This window comes from Balearica regulorum, chromosome 15, assembly GCF_011004875.1.
Source record: "Balearica regulorum gibbericeps isolate bBalReg1 chromosome 15, bBalReg1.pri, whole genome shotgun sequence".
NCBI lineage: Eukaryota > Metazoa > Chordata > Aves > Gruiformes > Gruidae > Balearica > Balearica regulorum.
The window spans coordinates 11,452,980-11,479,176 of record NC_046198.1 but is presented as its reverse complement, the minus strand read 5'-3'; the positions used below and the strand labels follow the sequence as shown (position 1 = coordinate 11,479,176).

Genomic DNA, 26,197 nt, shown 5'->3' with positions numbered 1-26,197 from the left:
AATATTTTAACAAACAGAATGGTGGATACAAAGATTTTAAAGTTGTGAGTTTATTGCATATGTAACAAAAATGAACATGACCTCCTGGGTCCAGCCTACTATACAATCACTGTTTATTCCAGCTGGTTCCATAACCACATTAAATAGAACTAGTATTTCTTTAAATACTTTGATTTAGACATAAAATGAAACATTAGTGTACAACTTTCACAAAATAAATCTGCAATAAAAACAGTGGGAAGAATAACAAGGATAGCAGCAATACTTAAACATGACATTACAAAATAATAAATTAAAAAAATACATTATAAAGTGGTTGAGGAACAAAAAATTAACAAATTAAAAACAGATCCATACTGTGTTTCTGGGAACTTGCTGTGCCACACGGCCCTGAACCTGGGCACCGGCTCCAGAGGGCCCGGTGGCCGGATCACTAATTTACAAAAACTGCTGGATTTCATAACCACCTCGACTTGAACTAAGTACAAACTGCTGAGCAAACGCCGATTTCACCATCTGGAGCTTCGAGCAGCCTTTTTGAAGCAGGGTCTCATCTAACATAATGCCCAAGTTAACAACGCTAACATTCGTAAAGCAGTCTCCTTTCTTCCCGATTTAAAACACGAGCAAAGTGGTGGTTTCCTACATCCCTGAGCATATAGTATAGGCTGATGAGCAGTATCAGGGCAAGCACTGAAGGTCTGTGCCAACGGACCAGCTTTTAGGTTTGCCTTTAGGACAGGAACAAAAGACACGCTGTACCTTTTATTTCCTTCAGGTCAGATCCAAGAGTATCCGTGTACAAGGCGGAATGTGTAAGGACAAAACGAACACCAGACTCGATGTTATTCTTTGGGCAAGTTTGAGAAGTAACCACCAGTTCAAGTGCTGGCAGACCAAGTAGTGGGAATGAAGGTACAAATTCCGACAGCTGAGGTTATCCAAACGGCTCCCAAGACCTCCGAGAGTCAACGGCTCAAACCCTGCAAACTCTTGTTTGCATTTCATCCTTCCCTGGCCTTGAAACCAGCCACGGGAAGAACAAACCGTTGCTTAAACCCCATTCTGCCTCACTTCTTTATTTTCCTCCATCCACCCAACTGGCTTTAAGGCCTGCCTCAAATGCACGTACAGAACAATACAAAAAATGTCTTCGTCGTCACTGAAGTGGCACAAAATTGCAAAGACAACACGATGGGAGGGGTGGTGAAGCCATTTAAGAGAGAACTGAAATAATTAAAAAGACAGTGCCCTATTCTCATTACTGTCAGCATGGAGGAGGTACCTTGACAAGGGCTTTTAAATACAGCAAAAAACAGACGGACTTTTCAAAACAACAATCCTTGCCTATTCTTATTTTGTGCATTCAATAAAACACTGACCTAGCAAAGACATTAGGAACTATCGTACGTCAACTGTGCTGTTGACATAAAGCTACTTGACCTATAGATCTCCAAATCAAGGGCCTTTACCTTCACCTCGCTTGGTTTTTACTGAGCCAGTTCTGCTGCACGCTGCTTGCGTGATAGAATTTTTGTTAGTGGTGGGCTTTAGCATCTGTTATTTTTAAACTCTTTTAGTGAAAAAATCCACATGAGACTGCATGCAAAGCTTTTGGGCAATAATCCGTTTTGCATTTTTCCTATCTGACTGGTTTATTACACATTCAAATGTACTGAAAGGATTAAATACACTCTATGAACCGGTATGACTTCACAGCCATGCTGAAAAGCCAGGGCCGTGGGGATTCTGCTACTCAGCCCAAGACCGTACAGATGCTTCTCTGCAGACAGTTGCATTTCCTCTCTTTTCTTCAGCAGAGTCACTCAGTTTCATTTACATCCCAGCAAACAGTACTGCAGAAACTGGTCCCCAAGTGCCAAAAGTTTCCTACAGAACAGGGTCTGAAAACGCCTCGCCTGTACAGTCTTGCGGGATGAGCATCTTTAGCCACCCCGCGCAAATCTCACAATATGGTACAATTTTACACCTCCGATGCAATCCTTACTCCCAACAACAAATCACAAGGATTATGGTCAATGGAAAAAACAAAACCACAAACAAAACAGAGAAGGATGCCAGGGTTTTGACAAGTGTCTACCTTCTGTCCTATCACAGTTTAAAGCTATTATCAAATTCAATTAAAAAAAGACAAAATAGAAGTATTCCAGTAGACATCTTCTAAGAACGATCTCTTACCCACAGCTGAATTTCAACGCACTATTCCATAAACATAACATCTGTTAAATGTTTCAGTAATGAATCTCTCTAAAAATCAGGCTTGCCAAAGAGAAAAATCCTATACAAGCAAGTCTGCTTCACTTAAGTTTAGACATGTTTGATAGATAACTGGGGCTTTCTGAAGCCACGTTATTTGTTAAAATACTGTCTCATCTTGGTGTGCAAACTGGAAAAAATGTTAGTGATTCAGGTATTTGATTTGCTTTTGTTTCCCCTGGGAAGTCGTTTTAGCAATGTGTTAGAGAACAAACCTTTTAATATTAGTTTCAGATATTTGAAAAAAATAGCCTTATATGGCTCTCTGGAGAAATTTTCATCCCTACAGAACTGAAGTAATAAATTCTTCCAATAGCTTTCCATAATATTTAAAATGTACTCACTATATCGTTACCCTTTTACCTCAACCTCCAAATAAACCTTTCCCAAGGCCAAAAACTTCAGAAGAGAAGTATGCTCTGCTAACTTAGCCTTCAGCGATTTCCATATGAGTCTTAGAATTCGAAGTCACACAAATACATCTCAGGTAAAACAGCGGCACAGAAATCACAGCTTTGGGATTGAATAGATTTTTATCCTCTGTCTCCTCCTTACAAAGCTTCTCTGCAAGGTACTTACATCTGAACGAACTATGGAAAGTAATTCTGCAGGAGGAAATAATTGTTTTCATGTGCAAAACAATTACATTTCAGCCAGGACAACCAAAAAGAAATCATACAATACCATTTAAAGCTGTCCCAGATTCCTTCACTTTTCTCAAGGTGAGCCACAGCTTCCACTGGGAGCTTCCTGCTAAGGCAGAACTTGGATTTCTTTACCTTTCAGTTAAATGTTCATATGGAGGTATTTTCTGCTAGAAGTTTACTTTTTCATCAGGTGTTTAAAGTGTGCAATGCAAATTCTAGTGCCAGTCAGACACTCTGCACCCACCAGACTCTACAAGGGCTCAAGCTTGATTTAAGACAAACAAACCAGGTACACCTACCAGTTGCAAGTCCTCAGCAAATTAAGCTCATTCTTAATTACACTTTGATTCTCCTATTAAAAAAAACCCCACAGGTCACTGACCCTATCACAATATGTGTTACAAATCTAGCAGAATATCCTGTGTAACCAAAGCCAAATGCTGAACTTGGCTGCATTTTGTTTTACGGGGGATGGAAGAAGAGGGAAGGGGTTATTGTAACAAAGGGGAGAAAGTAAGAGTTGGAAACCACCAACAAAAGCCCCTACCCCCACCCTCATCCACCAGCGGCGGAAGGGAAACAGCCCCATCTCTAAGTTGTCTAGAGTTTCGATGCTTCAGACAGCTTAGCAGGAAGTTCACAGCAAGCTTCTTCTAGCTTTTGATTTGGTGGTCCATGAGCTAGCATCTGTTTCCTTTGGTTGCTTTTTCACTCCACAGCAAACCCACATGTCTCTTCCACAGCTGTCAACAGCTTCTCATAAAGCTTCTCATATGACTCATAAGGCGGAATGTCAATCCGGTTAAAGCTAGAGGTAAAATAACAACACATTGCAGTATATGAATCTAAAATATCTAATAAAAAAATAATCTAGATCAGCTACATGTAGGCAGAATTTGTAAAAATTAAAGAAAACCTCAGCCACTTCAGTGGCCAAAGGAGACAAGATAAAAACCAACTGTACTTCTGCAGCAGGAATGTACAACTTAATAGGACGGCGTTTGGGAGGAGGAGGCAGGTGGCAGATGCAGGAGACTCGCAAATAAAGCGAGACATCAGACAGGCATACTCCCTGCTCTGCCTGCAGACAATCTGTGCGAAATGATTTCCTGTCTCTGATAGAGTGAGACTTCCGTACAAGAGCTCAGATCTGTGCCTATACTGTACCAAAAACCTGTTCTTTGTAATCCTGGATGAGGACTCATTGCTGTGAGTCATTTCTCGGTGAATACTTTTGCTGAACATGTAGAAATAAACTTACAAACATCTCACTATCCAAAATAATCAACTCTGGGATAAAAGAAAACCACAGATAGTATAGAAGACAAATCAAGCTATAAGAAGTTGATTATTTTGCTGTCTGCAGAGTACAGATATTTCCAAGCTAGCAGAGCACACTTGGAGTCATCTCTGCATATCACACCGTTAATCCATACCCAGGACAAACAGAGATAACTCCTTTGAACCAATACAAAGGGAAATCAAGCACTGACATGCAGAATGTTTTCATCTTACCAAGTATGGGCTTTTGGAAGGTTGTCCGTGTTTGCATCTATTAAATGGATGGTAAACAGTCTGGGTCCTGCAGCGCCTGTAGAACCTTACAGACAGACATTCTAGTTAATGCACTTCAACAAAACATCATTCACGTACACAGATTTTGCTACTTATGAAAAGGCAAGAGAGAAAATTACAGTTCCAGCTGCAAACGTAAGTATGTCATAGGCTAAATCTGTAGATCAGATTTGCAGCTGATGAAGGGATGGCAGAAGTGACAGGGCTCTTCATGACGATGAATTTGCAGACTAGTATTTTGGAAAGCTGCTAAATTTTATATTAGCAAAGTTGCACTTTCAAAAATGAAAAGACTTAAGTGCAAGGAGGTTTTCCTTGTAAAACAGAACTATGCATTTTCATTTTGAACATCAGTTTACTGTCAGCCAACAGATGGAATGTTATCAGGAGAATCATAACAGCCTAGGACACTGCCACCTTTTCTGATGAAAAAAATGGCAATTTTCAGGAGCTTGTTTTAAAGCGCAATGGTTTGATACCAAAAAATGAAGAGAATACAGTTTTCATGTGAAAAAGTTGTTTGGTCAGCTCTATAATCATGTGCGTGCTTGCACACAATGATTTTAACATTAGTCCACAGAGTTGCAGGAAACTGATAAGCTAATATCGACACCAGTCACCATGCTACATGATGACAGATTTACCAGCTTCTATCAGTATCAGAAACAGCTAAAGTGCTCACCATCAGCAGAGCTGCTGACAAATGAAAAACTGCTCTAGGGATCTAAAGTTTCTAAGTGCTCCAGTTATCCAGTAAGACGCTGATACTTTACAAGGGGCTAGTAAATACCACACAATTTTTATCTCCGTCTCCCACCACAGATTAACTCGGCCTCCACATCAGTCACCTTGTAAAGCCTTGAAACCTTGAAGTGGGACACGCGTCGAACCCGTCACAAACTGCAGCAGTCTCGCTCTTCTTTCTTCATCAAATGTTTCCACTGCTTGCCAGAACCACTTCACAATATTGCTATCTGCCATGCAGTGCTTTAGACGTGTGTTTGACTTCCAGTCATTCAGGTCTATCTTATCCAGGCCTCCTATGATTAGCTGTTAAAGGATTAGAAAAACGCTTTAACATTGAGTCATTTCAGGTTTGCAGCTATAAAAACATACATCCAACTATTTCACGAAATCTAGCATTCTTCACGTGCTTGAACCACCTTTCTGATGCATGGTAACACTCCAAAACAGTTTAGAACAGGCAGTAAATCTCTACAGCTAAACTGCAGTGAAACTGAGGCCAAGGAGTACACTTACCAGAACTAGAATTTTCACAAGAAACTAAAGTCAAAAGCCCATTCAAAACCTGCCTTTAAAAAAAATCTATCCTACCTGAAAAGTACAGTATATCTTTATGGTGGTACAGCACAGACTTGGAAGAAGGCATGCCATCTACTGCACTACACATCATTGTCCCAATGAAGGTTTGTCCTAGAGGTGCCAATACCAACTACGACAGAATCCTGCTCGGTTTATGGTAACATCCTAGTTGGTTTGTTGTTCCATAACCCACAACAAACTACAGAAACTTTTCATCTGTTTTCTGATGTAATTTGTGAGAGGCTCTGACACAGACCAGACGTACTACTTCAATCTCATTTCCAGATGACACCAGGTTGCAAAATACTGTAAAAGGAAGTTCACTGCTGGCCATGAATCTAACCACCTCCCCTGGCAACAACAAATAAATGGCATAGAGAAAACTTCATCGCTCAAAACAAAACATGCGTCATATTCTAGATTTCCCACAATATTCCATATTGAGGCTCCCATTTCTGAGAGCTACCATTTAGCAGTTGCCTTTTTGTGCCACCAAGACAGCACCCACTTGCACTCATTTACATTATTAGGACAGTTGTGACTGCTCTGACACAGACAGTATTGAAATATTTAATGGATTTTTAATCTGCCTTTTCAAGCAGCTAGCAAATGGAATACAATAACTTCATGGGATTAATCAGTACGCACGAACAACTAGCACGAAGATAGCGCTTCCAATACCACAAATGCTCCATATTTCACAGGTTGCCTTAGCTTTTTTAAAAAAAGGCAAAACCAGAGGAAAAACTGCTACAACAGGAATTATTTTAAGGGGTAGCATTCTGCACCTCAGGATTAAATGAAAATACAAATTCAGTTCTTTTCTGTATGCTCCACACTTCTATTTTAGTCCCTGTAAACCATGCCCTATGTGCATACAGAAACAGCCATGTAAGAAAACACGTTACTGAAGGCAACAAGTTGTGGGGTAGATACACGTTAGGTCTTGCCAACAATTCCTCAAACTTGCAGCACTCCCTCCCTGCCCAGACCACCTGCTTTGAGCATTAGTCCTCGGTTAGACAACATGGTGTATTTGTCTCTCCCTGTTTAAGTAGCCCTCTCAATAATGTTAACCCAAAGAATGTCTAGAATAAACCAAAAAGGGGTTGGTTAAACAAATACACAGCTTTCTGGTACGTAAACTGGACTAGGTTTGTGGGTTTGTTTTTTGTTTGTTTTGTTTTTTAATCAGTGCTTGATTGAGGATCAAACAAATTACAAAACAATATTCCATGTGGATAAAACATATACCTCAAGTTCTTTCTGGTCGAAAGGCTTAAGGAGATGTTGAGGAATAAGTTCATTAAAACCCTTCTGCAGAGCCAGGAACTGCGCCTCTATTCCTCTCATAAATCTCCAGTTTACATACAACCTGGGGAGGGGGAAGAAAAAGTCAGGGATGATGAGCTACATAGGACTGGGCTTTTTATAGCAGAGCTGGAAAATGCTCATTTTACAGAGGAGCTTGTTTTAATACACACATTTGGTATTACGAAAGAAGTGCTAATCAGTTTCTTTTTCCATCAACAATTTATTACTGCACCGTCAACAGAAAAAACAAACTACAATTCACAGCTTCACCTTCCCAGGTCTTACAACATGGCATTGGGTGAAAATGCTCATGTCATTTATGACTCAGGTATTTCCCCCTAAAATACTTATGTCGTTAGTTTCACTATATAAAAAATTAATCTGTTTACTACTTTCTTTCCACTGCATTTGCAGGATATATTTTTGTTCTGCAATACCTGACATATTCTTTCTTGTTCTCTTCTGTCACTGGAATATTCCTACCATTTGGTTTGAGTTCATGCTGTAAAATCCGCCCAAAAGCGTTGTGTTCCACACAAAACGTATGATCCAGAACTGGGGTGATATCGTTCTCTCTGGCAATGGAAAGACAGAGGGTAAACCTAGTATTTTTGATATTTTGATAACTCTCAGTGCTGGTGCTGACAGTTTGTTATTTGAACGCTTCATCTTCAGGATAAACCTCGTAACTAGCCATCTGCATTTCACACCACTAGAGGAATATTGCCACAATCACCAACTTCTGTATAGCTTAATGCACGTTGAATAGCCTGACCAGATGTGTCATCCTCGCTGTTCTAATTCTAGTAGTACTCAGGATAATGAAGAAATAATTAAACCCTATATACACACACACAGAGCAATAAACTGATCTGCTGTTATGCATCCATGTGAAGCATGGAAGAGTTCACTACTTTAAACACAAAATTCAAAAGAGTATTTAGGGGGGAAAAAAAAATCAAGATAACGCAAAGCAGTGCTGAAGAGTCCCAAAGCTACACTGAACGATGGATTTTGTTCTGAGCTGTAAGTGTACAGAAGCCCAAATTACTTTCCATTTTAATCAAAGTTGGTTTTCTTTTGAACAAGGCTGTACTTCCCCTCAGAACTCTGTCCTGAGTTTGAATTTTGATACTGTGAGATTCTACCATACCCATGCAACATTTAATGATTTAGTATCTACTTTGCTGCAAGGAGAGCTAACACAGAGTTTGCAATGAGAATTTTTTCTCAAGTACCTTGACTTTTTTGACATAGAAACAGTGGTTTAAGAATTTTGTACAAATCTCCCCCATTACAAGATTTTTGCAAACATTTTATATAAAGCATTATTTCTCTATTATCAACATACTCTACTCCACCTTCTCTACAGCAAGGCAATTGATAAACACAGTACTTACAAGATCCAGACTAAACTTTTGTGTAATTCTGGGTCAACAGATTCCAGATCGGAGAGCTGAATGGGCTTCCCCAGAAGCTGTTTGTAAAAGGGAACCGTGAAACCCCCATTGATATAGTGTCCATGGAACACAGCCAAACCCATTATCCGACCAACAAAATGGAAATAAGACAAATGGTCCTGCAGGGAGAGAGGGGAGAAAAATCAGGCAGCGGGAAGATACTGACATCTTGTGGTTATCAGTCCTGTGTTCGGTGCAAGTTATCTGCAACCCTCTGGGCAAGAGGAGCCACCATTTTTCCTCATAACATAACCAAGAACAGAAGCATTTAATGATTAAATGTCTCAAACATGCCTCTGTGCATTATCTGACTAATAAATTGGATACAAATCCTCTAGACCTCTCAAAGGGCAAGACTCCTGAAAAGAAAATCCCCATGAAACCCTCAGAATCCAAGATATGACAATTCCAAACAAATTAGTTTATTCTTTAACCATCAAAATATTCATGTTTTTCATGTTGCTTATAAATTGACTTTTGAAAACTGAGGCGTAAGTCCTATGAGTGAGATTCTTCCAATCTATTTCCCTCATCTTACAGAGCAAATGTCAGGAAATGTCACGTCAGGAAAAATTCCCCTGTACTAATACAATTGCTGCTCTTTTTAGAGTCCGCATCAATACAAATCCTCCAGTAAAGAAAAAAAAAAAGCAAGCAGAGCAGCTTATTGAGAAAGGGCAAGCAAGGCACACAAGCCCCTGCAGTCATGGGGTGAACACTGCTTAGGTTGCCATGCTGTTTTCACAACCGCCGGATTCAGAGTGAAGATGAATTTCACCCGTGTGTATCTTCTCAGAATCGCTGTGCATCCCAGTCAGTACCGAGGAGTCTCAAAGAAATCAGATACTTATTAAAGGATTCCTCCTCTCTCACATTTTCCTTTCTGAACAAGCCCCCTCTGCTTCACACCACATCAACGTCAGACTCATTAACACATTCTTAATCGGCTTTACCATTCAGTTTACACTTTTGTCATGGAAGAACAGCTATAATAAAAAACTGCAGGGGGCATCTGTTAAGGTAGGTATGTCACTCAGAAGTTCATACTTACAGGATTGATAGAAGAGTCTGGATTGATTTGCAGCATGTAAATATTATCTGTGGAGTACTGGAAGAGTCCGTAATAGGGATTCAACATTTCATGGCACAGTAAATACAACCATTCTCTGGTAGGGGAAAAAAAATAGAAAGTATTTTAGAAGTGTGCAACTTCCACTTAAGTTTCAGACAACATAATTACTGTGAATCATCAAACTAGTCATCAGTTATGAAATGCTTATTTCAAAATCAGATCACCTTGCACTGCCCTCCATTTGCAGACCAAAAAGGTGTGCTTAAAAACCTATAAAGTGTCTTACTCCACTCACAGGCAGACTTGTTTTAGTTTAGAAGTACTGAAGGGATTAACACCAATTAGAGAAACTACAGCAAGCTGTTATGAAATGCCATTATACTCTTCACCTGTTCCCTGAACACTATCAGAGACATGCTTAAACAAGTAAGAGTCTGAACAAGACCCACTTCCAAAAAAGTTTGACTTTGTACAGAGTTCAGATATTTGGAGAGTAAGAAATCTGCTCCTTTGCAGGAGGATGTAAAAAAAACAACCCAGGACATACAATCAACTCCAGAACTTCAGATCTGATGTGACCCACAGGGAATTATTATTATTATTAAGAGGGAGGCAAGTCTTCTCTAAAATTTTAGCCTTTGTTTAGGATTAGCTCACTTCCATTCCTGCTCTAACACATCAGAGGACTCTCATGAATGTGGCTGAGAGGTAACAAAAGGAATTCCTATCATCTTGCAATCCATTCACTGGAAATCAGACAGGTGTATTTAACAAAACCTTTATTGTGATTTGGATTTTACTTCAGAGTCTATATCCTTCTTCAAAGACCTCACAATTTGAGCTGATCACACTTTCACACTTACAAAACTGGAGCCCATTGCTGGGTTCAGCACTTTCTAAGATAATATCAATAGCCTATCCTAAATGAGCCTTTACACTCACGGGGTAATGGTGATGAAAAGAGAGTACCTATGTGGAGGAAGGGAAACAGAAACACCTCAATCTGGCATTAATTCCAGTAATGTTCCCAAATACATGGCACACCGAGTCATTTAGTATGAGTCTTTGACATCAGGAGGGCTGTGGGACAACTGTTAAATCACATGCTTCCACTTTCCAATTGACTATGATATGAACACTGAACCTATAACCAGGACCTATAAACTTGATCACAAACAACTTACATATACCATTAACAGATAATTTGAAAGGGAATGATATCAGCCACGGGTCACTCTAAGGACAATTTTACAGTTAAAAAGTGTCAGATGAACCCCTAAATCTCACCTTGCTACTCCTCCATAATCCAGGCCTTCCTCTCCTCGAAATTTCACCATCAGCCTCTTTTTCAAGTCCTTTGGCCTCATCTTCATTATCTGACGGTAGGATTCCTATATGTGTATTTTTACAATTAGATTTTTAATTTCCTTCCTATAATTAAGTCTACTAAGATGCATTACTGTAATACATAAATTGTCGTTCAACAACAGAAGATCAGTTTTACTTAACTATTGAGTGACAAAAGCTGCTAATAGTAAGAAAAAGTCAAATACCTCAAATATTTCCTCTCTGGATACTTCAATGCGACAGTGGCCAGCCTGCGGTTGCTGAAGAGAGAGCTCATGTCTAAGAACTTTCAACTTTTGTACCAAGTCTCTTTCATATCTCTGTGCAGGCAACTCCTCACCATCTTCTAGTGACCCCTCATTTGGAGCTGGCAGAGGCTGCTGGCTGGGCTCTTTTAGCTGGCATTGATGGCTTTGAAAGAAAAGTAAGATACTTATTCTAGAAGAATAACAATAAGGAATATGTAAAACAACAATGGAAGAACTGATCAGGTTCCTCTTAGAGAAGCTTAGAGTAAAACGGATATTCATCTGAGTAACTTCTATAGCATCACTACCCTACATTCAGGGCCATGAGGAACAGAGGTATTTACAATAAAGAGTTTCAGCATTTGTTAACTAGGTTTTTATATGGCAATACATTGTGGAAGGCTGTGGAGCATGATCACTAAATGCTGACTGAGCAGTAATTAAAAAATTTGTGTGGTATCTCTCCTGTATGGAGACAACTTTCAAGAGTGTAACAGACCTCTAATGGAACAAACGACAGCTTTATAAATGGAACTATCTAACAACTGCAATGAATTTTATTCCAGCTCCATGCAAAATAAGGCTGGGGATTCTAGACACAGTAGAATTACTGCATCTATGGTTATTCAAAGAGAAAGATGTACCTGTCCCAGATAGTTGCAGCTTCATACATTCAACTATCCTTATCCATCACTGCTTTATTTGGGTTGTGGAGCAATGATTTTTTTAGATACAGAGACTCCCCAGCTGGCCTCAAGCACAGGCAACTCAGATCCAGGAAAAAGTCTGATCTTGGACACAAGAAGCACTGCCTTGCTGCTCCCAGGGTCAGTTCTCTAACAGTTTGCTGTCTTTGCATGATGCAGAGCTTGAGCTTATTATATCCTGTGCTAAACTTGAGCTGGCTGTGCACAGCACCAGGCAACCAGACTCCAGCTGGCTTTATATTCCTGTTGTCTGTCTGGAGCAAAAGAGAGCACGAAGCCAGTTCAGGTCTAGCATAGCTAGCACAGAGCTAAGCCAGACAGGCATGAGCTGACTGCTGGGGAACTGCCTGGCAGACCCTCTACCCCACACACCAGCATTTCCAGAACTGCATATTCACTCCAGCACAGCTCGGCGCAATTTTGTCAAACCAGCTTAAAGAGATCAGTGTTATGCTGAAATAAGCAAGCCCTCTCTTAAACCTGAGGACTGAAAAGTATAATAAAAACATTTCTAAGAGTCTCTGCAAAAAGCTCAGATAAAACCATCACTGAGAACCAATGTTCAGACCCTGACTAGAGCACTGGTTGCATCTGTTCCCCAATATCGTTATCATGCAGTTTTTCAGCCCCTCATGACTCCCAGAATATAGTTGAAATTGGACAAAAATAAAAGGTTTAAATAATTCATCTCAAGTTTGGATTCTTATCAGACAAGGTTCTTACTTCATGATGTGATGTAGTCGTGGATCTGTGAATTGTGTGGTTCTGTTGTTATGATCTACAAAATATATTCTTCCTGAAACTGTACTTCTAACTTCCCAACCCGGAGGCAAAGGTCCTAGTTCATCACAATTCACACTGTTAAGGTCTCTAAGGAGAAAAAGCAAACAAAAAGTTAAAGCGTTCCTGAAGTTAAGATGAAACCAATTTATATTCAGGGGAGAGGGGGAAAATGAATTTAGTGCTCGGTCATTCCAGGCTATGAAAGTCTTAGGGAGGACAAAGTAGCTGTTTTAATGTTGTCTTGTTAGAATTCTCAATCTAAGCAGTGCAACTCCCTATGTATGCATGGTACACAGATACAAAGGTAAATTAGCAAATCGTCTTCTGTCTTTGAAAGCCTCTGAAAGTAACAAATCCGTACAGCTTAAAAGTGACTTCAATATGCAACATCATTTAGGTGATGACAGGGCTTCTGAGGGCTGTAAAAGGAGGAAGAGATTTTTTTCATAGCAAAAATTTCACACAAAATTTCCCATTAACACTAATGGGATCCAGGTGCAGAAAACCAAACATCAAGCAAAGGCTTCTGCACTAACTACCGTCTCCAAAGACCCAATAAGTTAAGAGGCTAAGGCAACCAAATACTAAAATTACCTAAAAAAAACCCCAAACCATCACCTCTTTAATGGGACAAGGTTAGAATCCTAACTATTTGACTCCTAAATCATCGAGAGCAAGGCTTTACCAACACATTCACCCGTTTCATCCTGGATCAATTCTGGATATCATTCTAAGTGCTGCTAGACGTAGTCACTCACTTTCAGGCAGTGTTTGGATTCAATATATAGGATGTATTTACACCTAGAAAATTGAAAACACTTAAGGCCCCAGCCACCTAATAGAGGAAAACACTGAGTGGCAAGAAAAGGAAGGATGGAAACCTGAAGATTATTTTTAGACAGAAAAGCTGCTGTTAAATAAAGTATTCTCTAGAGAACTGGCATGGATTCATCTATTATCCAGGGTCGAAGGCACCACTCTATATATTTCCTTACCTAAATCTAACCATGCAACATCGATATAAATGAGTAAACCGAGAGGCTTTAGAAAAGATAGAAACGCTTCGTACACCAAAGGCTTCATTAGTGAGTATAAGCCAGTGAGGAGTACACAGGGAGACAGACAAGCCTTTGTTAGGCTCCTTAAAGAAGATTATGGTTGTGACCATTTGTTTCAATCAGCTGTGCATCTGAAAGTACTTTAGAGATCTGATTACATCAAGTTTTAACCTACGTCTGTGCTAAATGCCAAGGTTAGGTTTTTGCACTGCACCTTGGTAGTAAGAAAGACAATTTTAACTAGAGTAAGAGTGACCTGTGACTCACAGGACATTGTTGTGTCCACTTAGACTGCTGGTCCTGAAAACCTGGCTCTAAGATTTGTTGAGAGAAGCAGCACTACCTTTCATTAGGCCAACCAGCATCACTTGAAGAAGAGACAAGGCTTTGGGCACACAAGCTTGACATGAGTGACAGGAACAAATGAGCATTGTCATTTCTTCTCCCAACGATACCAGCTAATCTAACATCAGATATTTCCTCCCTTTCTCTCAACTCTATTTTTCATATCCTTCCATATACTGTGGCTTTATCAGCACTTTTGCCTACACTACTTTATATCATTTTTCTAATATCCTGTATCCCATTCATGTATTATCCAGCCAGCAGAGCAGCTGAAGAGTTACGAATGTCATGTTTCACTCTTCAATCTGGTGTGCAAGTGGTCCAGCGAAACAGCCCAGATTCAGAGCTCCTCAAGGAAGAGCGCCAGACCTTAGCCATAGTCACAAAGACCTGGATTAAGTGCAGGTTAAAGTTTAAAGAGGCTTTACTAAATCAATCATGTGAAGGATTCAGATTTTCTAGCTGCAAATCATGGGTCTAAAGCATAAAAAACCCCAACACCACTTCAAGTTTAAAGATGACAAATAATCTCTGCTTCAGTTATACCTAAGTGAGCACTATTCGAGCAAAAGCCACACGTTCAGTACTCAAGGAACAATGCCTTTAAGAAAGTAGTCACTTTTTTCTTCAATTTGCAGTCCAAACTGGTTTTGTACAAAAAAAAAAAAAAAAAATTAGGTAAGATTCAGAAATCTGCAGCTTCACCAAAAAATAAAGTCACATTGACATTTTAGGAAGAATTTGTCAAATGGGAGTTCTTGAAAGACTATATATTTTTTTTCCCCATTTGTTTTACATTATTCACAAGTAGATAATTCTTTCTTTCAAGAAGAGATTTTTGCTCTTAAAGATTCAGCTTACAGCCATACAGACACACACACACACCAAAAAACCTGACTTTGTAACTATAAATACATACCTTGGTATCCTAGGGTCATGCCATGTGCTAACTCCAGTCTGTGTGTGCAAAAAATAAACCTGTCCCTGTACCGTTGTTCTTTGTTCTGTGAAAAGGGAAGAAAGATTATTTGTTATTACAAATCTGGAAAAAAAAAAATCAGAATAAACAGTTTGTTCAAAGCCATTACCATATTATCTTTCTGTCTGAGCTAGGAGAAAGTACTTCAGCCACCCCACCTGGTCTCTTGCAGCATGGACTGTTTTGTCCTTAAACACGGTCTTCACAAGTTTACTTGACTACACATTTCAGTGTTCTTTTCGAAACTCACAAATCCATGCATCAGTATGTTTTAGTTTGCATTTTTATTTTTAGATTTTGAGACAACCCAAACCCCCAAACTGGATTTCTTTACTCCTAGATTTGGTGTGCTCTTTTCCAAGATTTAAATTCTCCTTAATCTTATCCTCCCTAATCTTCTGTACTACTGGCTTCTTTGTTGCTTTCATATTTTCCTGATCTTTTCTCAAATGTGGGCTCAAACCTACACAACATGCCAAGGGGGAAGGAAAAAATAGCATTACTGCTCTAGTTTAAAGAGCTCTTTACATTCGTTCTCCCTAGATACACAGCCAAGATTAGCAGTGAATTTTCTGTAACAGCATCATACCACAACCTCATGTTTAATTTACCATCAACCCCTCAGTGTATCCTGGCATAGCCAACTGCTAATTAGCCAATCTCAAGCTCCCATCTGCACTGCTTAGTTCCTTTTCCAAAATGCAGACCATTAGATGCACGTGGATGCTGCGTGTTCTAACAGGCAAACCACATCTATATATTAAAGTGGGAGAATTTTTCTCTGAAGTCTTTTGAAAACAAAACAAAACAAAAACCAACCCCTTAAATTTCATAGTTCTGGAAGACTCTTACCGTAGCCTTCTGGTAGGTCAGGTGACTGGTGACCATGCGGTCTGTTCTGAGGTGTCTGTACATGACCTCTGACTTCAGGAGTCCGAAGTCGCTGTGCCTGAAGCCTCTGATCTTGACTGGGGGACTCTACGAAACGACAGTTGCCTCCACCAGCAGCCCCCGTAGTGTCTGTATATGGTGCTGGTTCTTCCATGAAACAGCTCAGTGGCCTTCCCGGTCCGGAATCTTCATAAACCGTTCTGAAAATGGGGAAACTTCAAGAGTTTCCATCACAAGAGAAGTGAATGCAGAAATAACCATTTCTCTCTCTTTCTCCATTACTTCAAGTACTGCAACTTTTAACCCAAAATATGCCACTTTCTTAATGTTTTTATACCCCAAATTTCTCATGGAGGTGTCAGAAGCACTGGTAACAAAAAATATCAAGTCCTACCCAGTTTATCTTATTTTCTTCAAGTAAGTATCCAGCTATAACCTTACTACCTGATACATACTCCCAGGAAATATATTAGTCACACTGATATTAAATATTTCTAGTGTTAATTACATTCTTTGCACACATAAACCACTTTTCTAATTAAGTGTAAAGAAAACAATACTTACCCTTCATTCTCCAAAAGCCCTCTACAGTCTACTACAGAACCTCCTGTGCCTATTCTGTCCCGTGTCTGTAAACTGACTGAAATAAAAAAAACCAAACACAAGTTAATAATAAAAGAACAACTGTTTACTTAAAACCAACATAAAGCCAAACAACCCACATTTATACAGGGTAAAATATTAAGGAAAGCTATATCCTACACACAAGAACACACCACTTAGCAAAACTCTTTCTATAACCCTAAAGCATTACCGATTTTTTAAAAAGGGAGAAGAGAAATGAGAGGCATCACCCCTTCAAAACTTAAGCTGAGTCTGTTTCTGTAAATATCAAACATGGTCAGGTTCTACATTTGTGTTTCAGGAGGATCCAGAAAGGTAAGCTGGAAAGAAATGACTCACCACTAGATGTCATCATTACAGTGATAATTTGGGGTTTGCCAAAGATATAAAAACATAAAAGCTTCGGTTGGGTGGGGGGCAACAAAACGTGGTAAGATGGGGTAAATTAGCCGTAAAGCTAGCACTGCCTTGTTGAAATGTGGAAATGGGTTACATGAGTCAAAGGCATTAAAACAGCAATCTGCAAAATTTCATTTAACTCTCCACATAAAAGTCTCTCTGCCTGTCACCTTGGTCCAAAGGTAATCAGTTTCACAGTAACATTTACCCTTCCAGAGCTGCATTAGAAACCTTGCCAGATGCATTCCCCTCCTTTTAATATTGTTTCCCATTATCAACTGAGAGAAAACAAACTCCTACATAGGAGTACAATGAAAATTTTCAGGCTATGTAATTTAATCCCATTAAAGTCAGAAGAAACAACACAGAAAGGCACAGGAGCAATGATGACTACAGGCTTCCTTTTTAATACAACATTTGTCCATACAGTATATTTACCCAAGAAGATGAAAGTTTAGCTGAGAGTATTCTTACCCACTATTTGGCCTCGTACAGCATCGGTATCCGTGGGATTTAGTTTGCATAGATCCAAACGCTGGTCTGCAAACGAGAATTGGAAAGATCAACAAAACACTGGGGCAGGTGTGGGAATACTATTCACTACTCAGATACGAGGCACCGAAGGTTCTTGATTGTGCCAGGTAGGAATTGCTCTTACATCCAGTATCTTTTAGCCTGCTGATGGCATTGGAGAGGAGTCGGACACACCCCAGGAAGCCAGCTCCCTGTTTCTTGTGGATTTTTTTATGGTTCCATACACTGATGGTTATGGAATCTGTCTTCCCAACATATCTAGAAAAATACATATTAGAAGAGTAATTTTAGAAAAAATAACCTCTTTTTGCTCCACAGAATTTATGCTTTGTTACAAATTCTGAGACATTTTAGTACATTGGTCATGCTGCTTTATTATAAATACAGACGTGCTTAAGCCTAAATGGTGTTATTAATGAATTACTGCACTATAATTTCACACAGCATGTTAAATTGATATTGCTGCAGCATGAATTTAACTACAGACAGCCTCATTAAAAGCTATGCAACAAGCTGATTAATGTACAAAACTTTAAAATTTACGTTTGCAATAATTTGAAGAAAATAAATCACTACAATGAAGACAATCTTTTGTAAAACCTGGACTGCACGGCTCCAGTAGAGCTTACTCTAAGCAGTTGTGCTGCGTACCTGACACACAAATATTTCCAAATCCAAACACCTAAAAGCAAAGTACCACTCCTTTATTAAAGGTTAATTTCTTGTTGCAAAAAATCAGTCCTCCTCAGCAAACGTGACTCTTCTTGCTAACACAAAATGAAGCTGCAGTGCCAACCCTTGCATTGTGTTTACTAGATAAATCCCTGGAACATTTTTTACTTATGACTTTATGAACAACTCACAGATCATAATGCTGGTTCCATTTGGGGTCCAACGTGTTCTTCACAGTGTCAGTTGAATGGCACTGACCTGACCCATCAACAACGATTTTTGCAAATGGGTCAGGAAGTCCTGTGGAAGGGAAAAGGTGCTATTAAACATAATATTTTTTGGTTTGTTTTCTTCCAAGATAATGCTATCATGAACTCCTGCTTGTTCCCCCCTCAAGAAAGGAAAGTTGCCATTATCCTAAAACTATTTAAGTAAATCCTAAATAGACAATTGAATTCCTAATTGGACAACATACTTTTGTCATACAGATTGACATCTGCCATAAATTGTGACAGTTTTTAGAAAACAAAATGTTAAACATGCTTTATTTAACAGTGCTTAAGTGACCCATGCGTACTGATGGGTGGGCATTTTTATTGAGTCCTTAACATAATATTGAGCCTGCAGCACTGGGACACTTTACTCACACCCCTAGCATGATTTACAAACAGCCAGCTGAGATGAACACTCCTGGTACACCCCCCCAGAACTGTAAACAACAACCTGCTTGTGGTCTCATCAGCCACACTTTGAACTAAAATATGTGAGCCCTCAGTCTTTCCAAGCCTAGAATTCTGCACTACCTAAATACAATTCAGGGTAACGTGTATTCATGTAGTAATGCAATGTTACTACAAGAATGGAACCACAGAACAAATTACATACATAGACGAGCCACGACAGTAATGGACAATCTACACATAAATCTGATTAATCAAGAACAAAAAGTTATACAATTAGGGCATACTTACTGAAGAAATCTTTCTTTGCAAGATTCTTGGCACATAATACTGCAAAACAAAATATCAGATAAAGAAATCTTAAAACCATTTAAAAAAAAAAAAAAAAAAGCAAGGCAATCATACCAGCTACAATACTACCTGATCGTAACTCATAAAAACCCACCCAAATATTAAATGTGAGCATTGTTTTCTTTATCTGTGATCGGAATACATATTTAAAGGAAAAAAAATTCCTTTGCTTTTGTTCTATTGTTACAGAAGATTTAATGAACGTCCCTTTGTGTTAAAACCTCTTAATTTTCTATGCTTACACACAAATGCTAAACCAGAATTTTGTTGTTTCAGAACCCACCCATTTTAGAACAGAGACTAAACAATTTCTGAACCAAGAATGGTTCTGGGACTCCTGGAGGAGACCTCTATGCTGAGTCCCATAAAATACAGTGCAAACTACTGCTCTTTGCACACAAAAGGTGATACATCATAAAACAAAACATGGGAGGTATGCTATAACAGCATAAGCAGTTTGCAAATACAAAAAGGTTTTGTGGTAAGTATGACAGGACCTCACTCAGCAGAAAATATATAGTGAAAAAAAATGGCATCGATATATTTTCCTTTGAAAGGGCCACAAATGAGACATCATTTCCCTCTCTCCAATTCTACTAAATAGCACAGTAGTTTAAGCAAAAATTAGATCAGGAAACTCACATCAATCTCCATTTCTACTAAGCCTATTGCCAGCTACAAACCTAATTTTGCTTTTCAATAGGGACTGCTCAGTACAATCTCAGCAATCCAAGTTGTTCAGTATCCATTAAACTCTTATAACAGGCCAGGAAAAATAACTACAGAGCCAAAGACGAAAATATTAGAGCTCTAACTTATCTAAAACTAGGATCCAAGAGAGGAAGATAACTATAAACGACCTAACAATTTTTGAGGTAGCCTCTTTCCCCACTCAGTTTGAATCTTTCAGCATGAGAATAAATGCTCAGAAAATACTCAAATGGCCATTTCCCCTGGTACAGACCCCTTCCCATCTCTATCTCACCTTGCTCCTGACTTAGTTTGGGGCATTTACACACCTTAACTCTGAATTGGGGAAAGTGAAGACATGGTAGCAAAAATATGTAGATATATTTATTTTTTTGTTTTATAGTTCAACTAGAACTCCAGAGCAACGTTCCTCACCGACCACAGCTAGCAGAATAAAAACTGCCTCACCTCACATGTCAAGTACACAGACCTAAGTAGTCCACTATTTAACCCAGATGTTCGTGGAAAAAAATATACAAAACCTCCATCTTAGTAATAATTAAAGCAGCTGCACCAGGAAACTATTTTTAGAATGGATTAAAAAATACTTATTTCTTACACTGGCAAACTGCATAACAAGAGAAAGCTTCTCTGTTTTGTGTTTTTTTTTTTTTTTTTTTTTTTTTTTTTTTTCTTTAACAACTGACCAAAAAAAGAGAAGTCTGCAGGGCTATGGCAATTCAATATGAAACAAAACAGGATTACAGAATCACCATCCGCTGTTCTATGGAAACACGACAGAGCAACCTTTAATTTCCTCTTCCTGTTGCGAGTTCTTCAGAGGAAAAACAGGGAATAAATACAGGTAAAATTAGAACTTGTATGTTCTAGTACTAGCCAAAAGGAATTTTAAAGTTCTTGTGAGTGGTGGAGCTTTGTTTTGTTTTTTTGTTTTTTTTTTTTTTTTTTTTTAAAATTCATTTTACTTCCCCATCCCCAATTTTAAGAATACATTACTGAGCTGGAAAAGTATGCCATCTGCAACTATCTGCATGTAGTCTGACTGTATAATTATTACCATTATTCTATATTTCAGGTGTGCTTTCTAGAGCTAACTAGCAGTGTAAGTTTCTAAAGCTGTTATTGGAAAATTGTATTTTTTCATTTAACTCTTTTCTCTCTGCCGTGGGCTTTCAGTCTACAGTAGAGGAGCATGGCTGCCAGTTTTCCAGCTGCAGCCTATGAAACCCTCAATTTTAGGTTGCAAAAGTCATTACTCTTTCTTCTAAGAAAAATATTGGCACAACAGCTAATAGCCAAAATAAACCTTTATGGAGCAATCTCTAGAATCAGGCTGCCTGAGATGGACCATTGGCTCTATTCCACTATTTGCATATTAAACCCACTAGAGCAAAAAATATTTTCAAGTGCTCTATCACTTAAAAGCCATAGATTTCTAAATTCCAGTAAAGAAACAGGTGACAAAGGTCAGCAATGGGAGACTTGGACATGAAACTGTGCCAGCGGTGGAGCAGACAGCCGTTCCCTGCTCTGCAAAGCTGTGTATATGCCAGATTTTCTTCTTAAATACTTTGTCTTCAACAGGACTTCAGCAAGATTGCTAGCAGGATCTGACTGCTGCTACTTCAAGCCCAAAACACGTGAACTTGTGTACACTTAGCTATAAAGGCTTAAAAAGTTATTAATTTTACCCCTGCATCAGAGGCGGCATAGGAGAATGGGATGGATACTTACATACAAACCTGGCACCTGAGAAGCACTTCGCACAAGCTTTGCACAAAACCCATCTTTGCCTACCTTCCATCTTTCCAAAGAGCTTTTTCTTTTCACTTTTTTTTCTTTTAAACAAGAAAGGTTTAGGGCTTGTCAGCAGAAGCAATCTCACTGCATTTGTTGCAGTGTTACAAAAGGTACTAATTCTCTCTTGCGCATTTACATTCTGCCGTCTCAAAGTCAACCGACTTGTTTCGGCTTGACATAGTATTTGTTTATACTCCGCTCTGGATTGCTGCACAGCACTAAAGAACTATTCTTTTTAATACAATACATCCCAAACAACACTGAAACAATGTCTTTACATCTATATTATAATATTTATAAAGGGATGGGAATGTTTTTTTAAGTACCTGACATTATTGAGATAATTTCAAAGGCCAAATTAGCCAGCTGGGTAAAGTGCTAGTGTGAAAGCATATTTGGCAGGAGGTGAAGAAAGGACAAGCCTTATACAAAGTCAGTATTCACCCTGGGGATGTCTTTGATGCAGATGTAACTTGAGCGAGTTGAGTGGTTCCTCTGCCAGTCCCCGGTTGTCCACCCTGCTTCCAAAGCAGAAATTAATCATCTGCTGTGGTTCAGGAGGTGCCGCAGGAGCAAACTACAGACGGGCGTAGTAAGGAAAGCAGAGTGGCACCGATGTCTGAACAACCCAGCCGAGAATTGCATCAGAAAGCTGCTGCTTCATCACTGAGACACCTATCTCTGCAGCAAGACTAGCATTTTCAGAAAGGAGGCAGAGAAAAGACAGCCTGACTGAGGAACCATTTCAAACATCCCTGAGTAAACAGACCCAGCATACAAAATCAAAGCCTTTGTGTGCAAGTTCCTCCTCCTGAATTGTCGGCGCTCAAAGGATGGCTGCTAGTCTGCAGGGGAGTCCTCACGTTGCTGTCTCTCTGCATCAACACCGGATTTATTCACATATAACATACCCCATCCCACGGCACAGTACTAAGATGCTACAGCCATTTTCAACTGCACAGTGCTAACATGCTACAACTGTTTTCAGCTGCACAGTGTAAAAACTAGGTAGTTGTGTTTTGGGATCTAGGAAAAAAAAGAGGGAAAAAAAAAATGTAAGTGATGAACATCTTCAGTAGCTCCCAGCCTGAACCAATGCAAAATAGCAGGCAAATTTGCACCTGGGATGGCATTCATTCACACTTTGTGAATTAAAGCTAAGAGCCTCCTCGCTCAAATTAAGGACTTTTACACGTGGACAGGATCTGAGCTAACGATGGCCTTCAATTTAGTACTCAAGTTAATTTTGAAAACGAGACAAACCAGCAGTACGTCCACATCTTCCTTAGGAAAGGGGAGGTCATACTGAACAATGCTAGCAAATACACCTTTCAGCCATCTTTGGCCTTCCCTTTGATATTCCAGGTTAATCATTTGTGCTTGTACAAACAGGCAGCTTAGATTCCAGGATACATTCGTTTTACTTTCTGACAGAAGATAAACACAGGCCAGCAGGCTGATGACGTAGAAAGGACTTTACTTAATATTTACTTCTGTGTAGACCATCTTTAATCATAGAGATATGTAGCATAATCGTTAAAAGCATCACAGGTTGGTTGGTTTGTTTTAAGATATAAGCAAGAAGCAAAGAACAACAATGAGACTTTGGTGGAGAAGGAATAAAGATCTTGGCATAAAATGAAACTAAAGTTACTGCATCTGCTGAAAAATAAAAAAGGCCGCAAAGCAAGTCAAATTTCATGCATCCAAGTAGTCGAAACATCTCTACTAATGCTTCAAAGTCTGCCTAGCTTTTGACTTGCGAAGCTGGCAACCTGTGTGGGAGGTAAGGATTGCTCCAGCTCTATTGTACGACAGCATGACAGCACCCCGTGCACGCTGGCTTACAGGCTGGTTTCCACAGCAAAAATTTTGCCATTCTGAAAAACAGTTTTCAGAAGGCTGCACGGCAAAAATAACGTGCTCGAAGTGTAAAAGCCTCAAAAAAAAAAAAAAAAAAGCAAACATCAGCTATTGACCACATGCTGCTCTAATGCCCAAGAGTGCCACGGCCCACAATTAAAATCTTTGCTGAATCTGTTACATGAAATCATGTCTCGTCCAAATGGTTTCAGTGTATTTTGTGGAAAATACTCCGAATACCACAAGCCACCTCTTCTGAGCTGCCTTTATGAATGACTTGCTTACTGTTCCTATCCTCTGCACATAACTTTAAATGAGACTTCACTGCAGATAAATGTCTGGTTTTATTTCTACTACTAGGCAACCCATGAAAGTTTTAAGTGTTCTGGTTTTTTTTAAGGGTGACAGCCATTTATGCTTGGTAGGGTACAAGAGAAAGAGTTTAATGGGAAAGGAAAGATGGCTAAAGGCACCAAGTGTGTAAAAATGCAGGTTTTTTTACAGCTAGCCACATCAGTGAACTGAAATATACCACTTTATTCACAAACTGGAGTTGAAATTGTTACCACAAAGGCCAAGGTTTCTATTCTAGTCCTTTTTTTTGTTTGCTTTATGAATACTTTTGGTCTTTCTTTCCGTCTGCTTGAGACTGAAATGCATAAATCCACGGACTGCTTTAACTTCTCAGTAACCGAATCTGAATCATTGCAGTGCCTAGCATGCAGAAAAAGATAAACAAAACTGAAGTCTTCTGTTACATTTGCCAAATAAACCAATTATCTGTACAGAACTAATTTTATACAGACGTGTACATTGAGTGGCCTTTGCTAATGATCTTAGCATCATGGTGCCAATGAGATTTGCAATCTGACACGTAAGCCAACCAAAAAAGCCCTGAGACCCTTCAAACTTCAGGACCAGTATGTATATCGTGCCCTGACATTCAGAGTCTGCCTGAACTTCGGCTCAAACAGACCTTGACTACGAGATTAAAGCAATGCTTCATTAAAAAAACCTCAATTCTCAACGAGTTGCTAGATTTGATACATGAAGCCTTTTTGTGGCCCTTTTGTGTAGGCTGCAGTGAAAATCAAAGCTTCTTCTCAAGGCATGCTTTCCTCGTGGGTTGGAACTTGGCTTCGTGTAGCCAGTTGCAAACACTAGACAACTTTGAAGAGATCTTCAAAAAACCACACACCCAGAAAAAGCCATTTTTATTAGGCCATTAACATGTCGTTAAAGTACCTACTTAGCCAGGAATCAAAATTCCATCCTACCTAAGCAGAATGAGAGTCAGTCCTCATAGTGCAAACAATACCAAGTTGACAAAACAGAAGTTTCATCTCCAGGATTCCTAAGAATTACTCAAACTGAAAAATCCTCCTGGGCACTGAACAACAGTAAATCTTCATATACAGATACACACCAACAAGGGCTGATTAAGCCCTCAATAGCATAAATCATTAAAAAAACCAAAACCAAACAGCAGAGGACTATTGGAAGAACAAGATTCATTAAATTCCCACTTAACTGAGACTGTGCAACACAAGACCAGTAAAGCAAGTTTAAGAATGAACTGATTGAGATGTAAAACTTGGAGAAACACTAAAAGTTACGGAATTAGTTTAAGAACTTTGCAGGGATAAAAAAGGGAGATCAGTTGGAAGCTGAGTGAATGCTGATGTACAGAACCAGAGAAAGGCACGCAAATCAGAGAGGTGGAAATAAGCATATCCAATTATCTGCCATACTAACTTTTCTTTCTTTTCTTCCTCCTCACCCATAACAAATGCCTGATATAAAGGCTACCTCCCAGATTAAATCTTTCATTAAATCCTAGCTATTACATCAGTTTTCTTATGACTTTGCTATGCCTTCCTCTAATCCAGGCCAAGAACCTTCTCATTCTCTCTACACAGCCTCCTCTTTCCTAGATAGACATAAAACCCAAGCATCCCCGACTGCTTGAGTCTTACAGACATGCCCTCAGCTCAGCCTCAGCTCCCAAAACAGAAGCTGCCCATGGAATTTATTTGCCCCATGGTACACAGGGCAAATTCCAGCTACATGAAATTCCTATTTCTCATTCAAATTATACTTACAGTGGAGTGGGGTTTTTTTTGTTTTTTTTTTTTTTTTTAAGTTTATTTTTTAGGGCAAGCCTTTCATAAACCGCTGCTTCACCACCTTCAGCTAACCGTTTTTCTGGGCCCTACAGTGACTGCTCAGCTATAAGAAACACAGCCGGAGACACTGGGGCAAGAGCGAAGTCGTAACAGGGGAAGCCTCCTCTGTCATCAAGAAGACACCCTTGAAGCACCATCTTCCCTCACATCCTCGTACCTTTTCTTTGCAGACTGTCTCCCAACATGTTCAAAGCCCAACCACCTTCTTGCAGCACTGGAATTCAAGAGGTACTATCTCCATTTTACAGCCATTCTCAAAAAAACACCCTATCAATTACACAGTTTTACCAGAGAAAATGTTAACAGAAAAGTCATTTATATCCACTGTATGGTTTTTAAAACTCAGTCCTC

At 39.3% G+C, this 26,197-nt stretch overlaps 1 protein-coding gene across 4 annotated transcripts in view; it reads right to left on the bottom strand.

Annotated features, from left to right (window-relative positions):
* Nucleotides 1-34: 34 nt before the first annotated feature.
* The window catches only part of SMURF1 (SMAD specific E3 ubiquitin protein ligase 1), a 46,218-nt gene continuing 20,055 nt past the window's right edge, over nucleotides 35-26,197 (bottom strand). Inside the window, exons 2-18 of one of the 4 annotated variants that reach the window (XM_075768114.1) lie at nucleotides 19,227-19,265; nucleotides 18,447-18,555; nucleotides 17,708-17,841; nucleotides 17,524-17,589; nucleotides 16,591-16,666; nucleotides 15,988-16,226; nucleotides 15,076-15,160; nucleotides 12,694-12,840; nucleotides 11,222-11,426; nucleotides 10,956-11,059; nucleotides 9,648-9,762; nucleotides 8,537-8,715; nucleotides 7,574-7,711; nucleotides 7,077-7,197; nucleotides 5,348-5,549; nucleotides 4,440-4,524; nucleotides 35-3,732 (exon numbers count right to left, since the gene is read on the bottom strand). In XM_075768114.1, the coding sequence (XP_075624229.1) occupies nucleotides 3,633-3,732; nucleotides 4,440-4,524; nucleotides 5,348-5,549; nucleotides 7,077-7,197; nucleotides 7,574-7,711; nucleotides 8,537-8,715; nucleotides 9,648-9,762; nucleotides 10,956-11,059; nucleotides 11,222-11,426; nucleotides 12,694-12,840; nucleotides 15,076-15,160; nucleotides 15,988-16,226; nucleotides 16,591-16,666; nucleotides 17,524-17,589; nucleotides 17,708-17,841; nucleotides 18,447-18,555; nucleotides 19,227-19,265 (2,144 nt within the window). In that variant the 3' untranslated portion in view covers nucleotides 35-3,632. Of the gene's footprint in view, nucleotides 3,733-4,439; nucleotides 4,525-5,347; nucleotides 5,550-7,076; nucleotides 7,198-7,573; nucleotides 7,712-8,536; nucleotides 8,716-9,647; nucleotides 9,763-10,955; nucleotides 11,060-11,221; nucleotides 11,427-12,693; nucleotides 12,841-15,075; nucleotides 15,161-15,987; nucleotides 16,242-16,590; nucleotides 16,667-17,523; nucleotides 17,590-17,707; nucleotides 17,842-18,446; nucleotides 18,556-19,226; nucleotides 19,266-26,197 lie in introns of all 4 variants that reach the window. The other 3 variants (XM_075768115.1, XM_075768112.1, XM_075768113.1) reach the window with 3 other exon arrangements.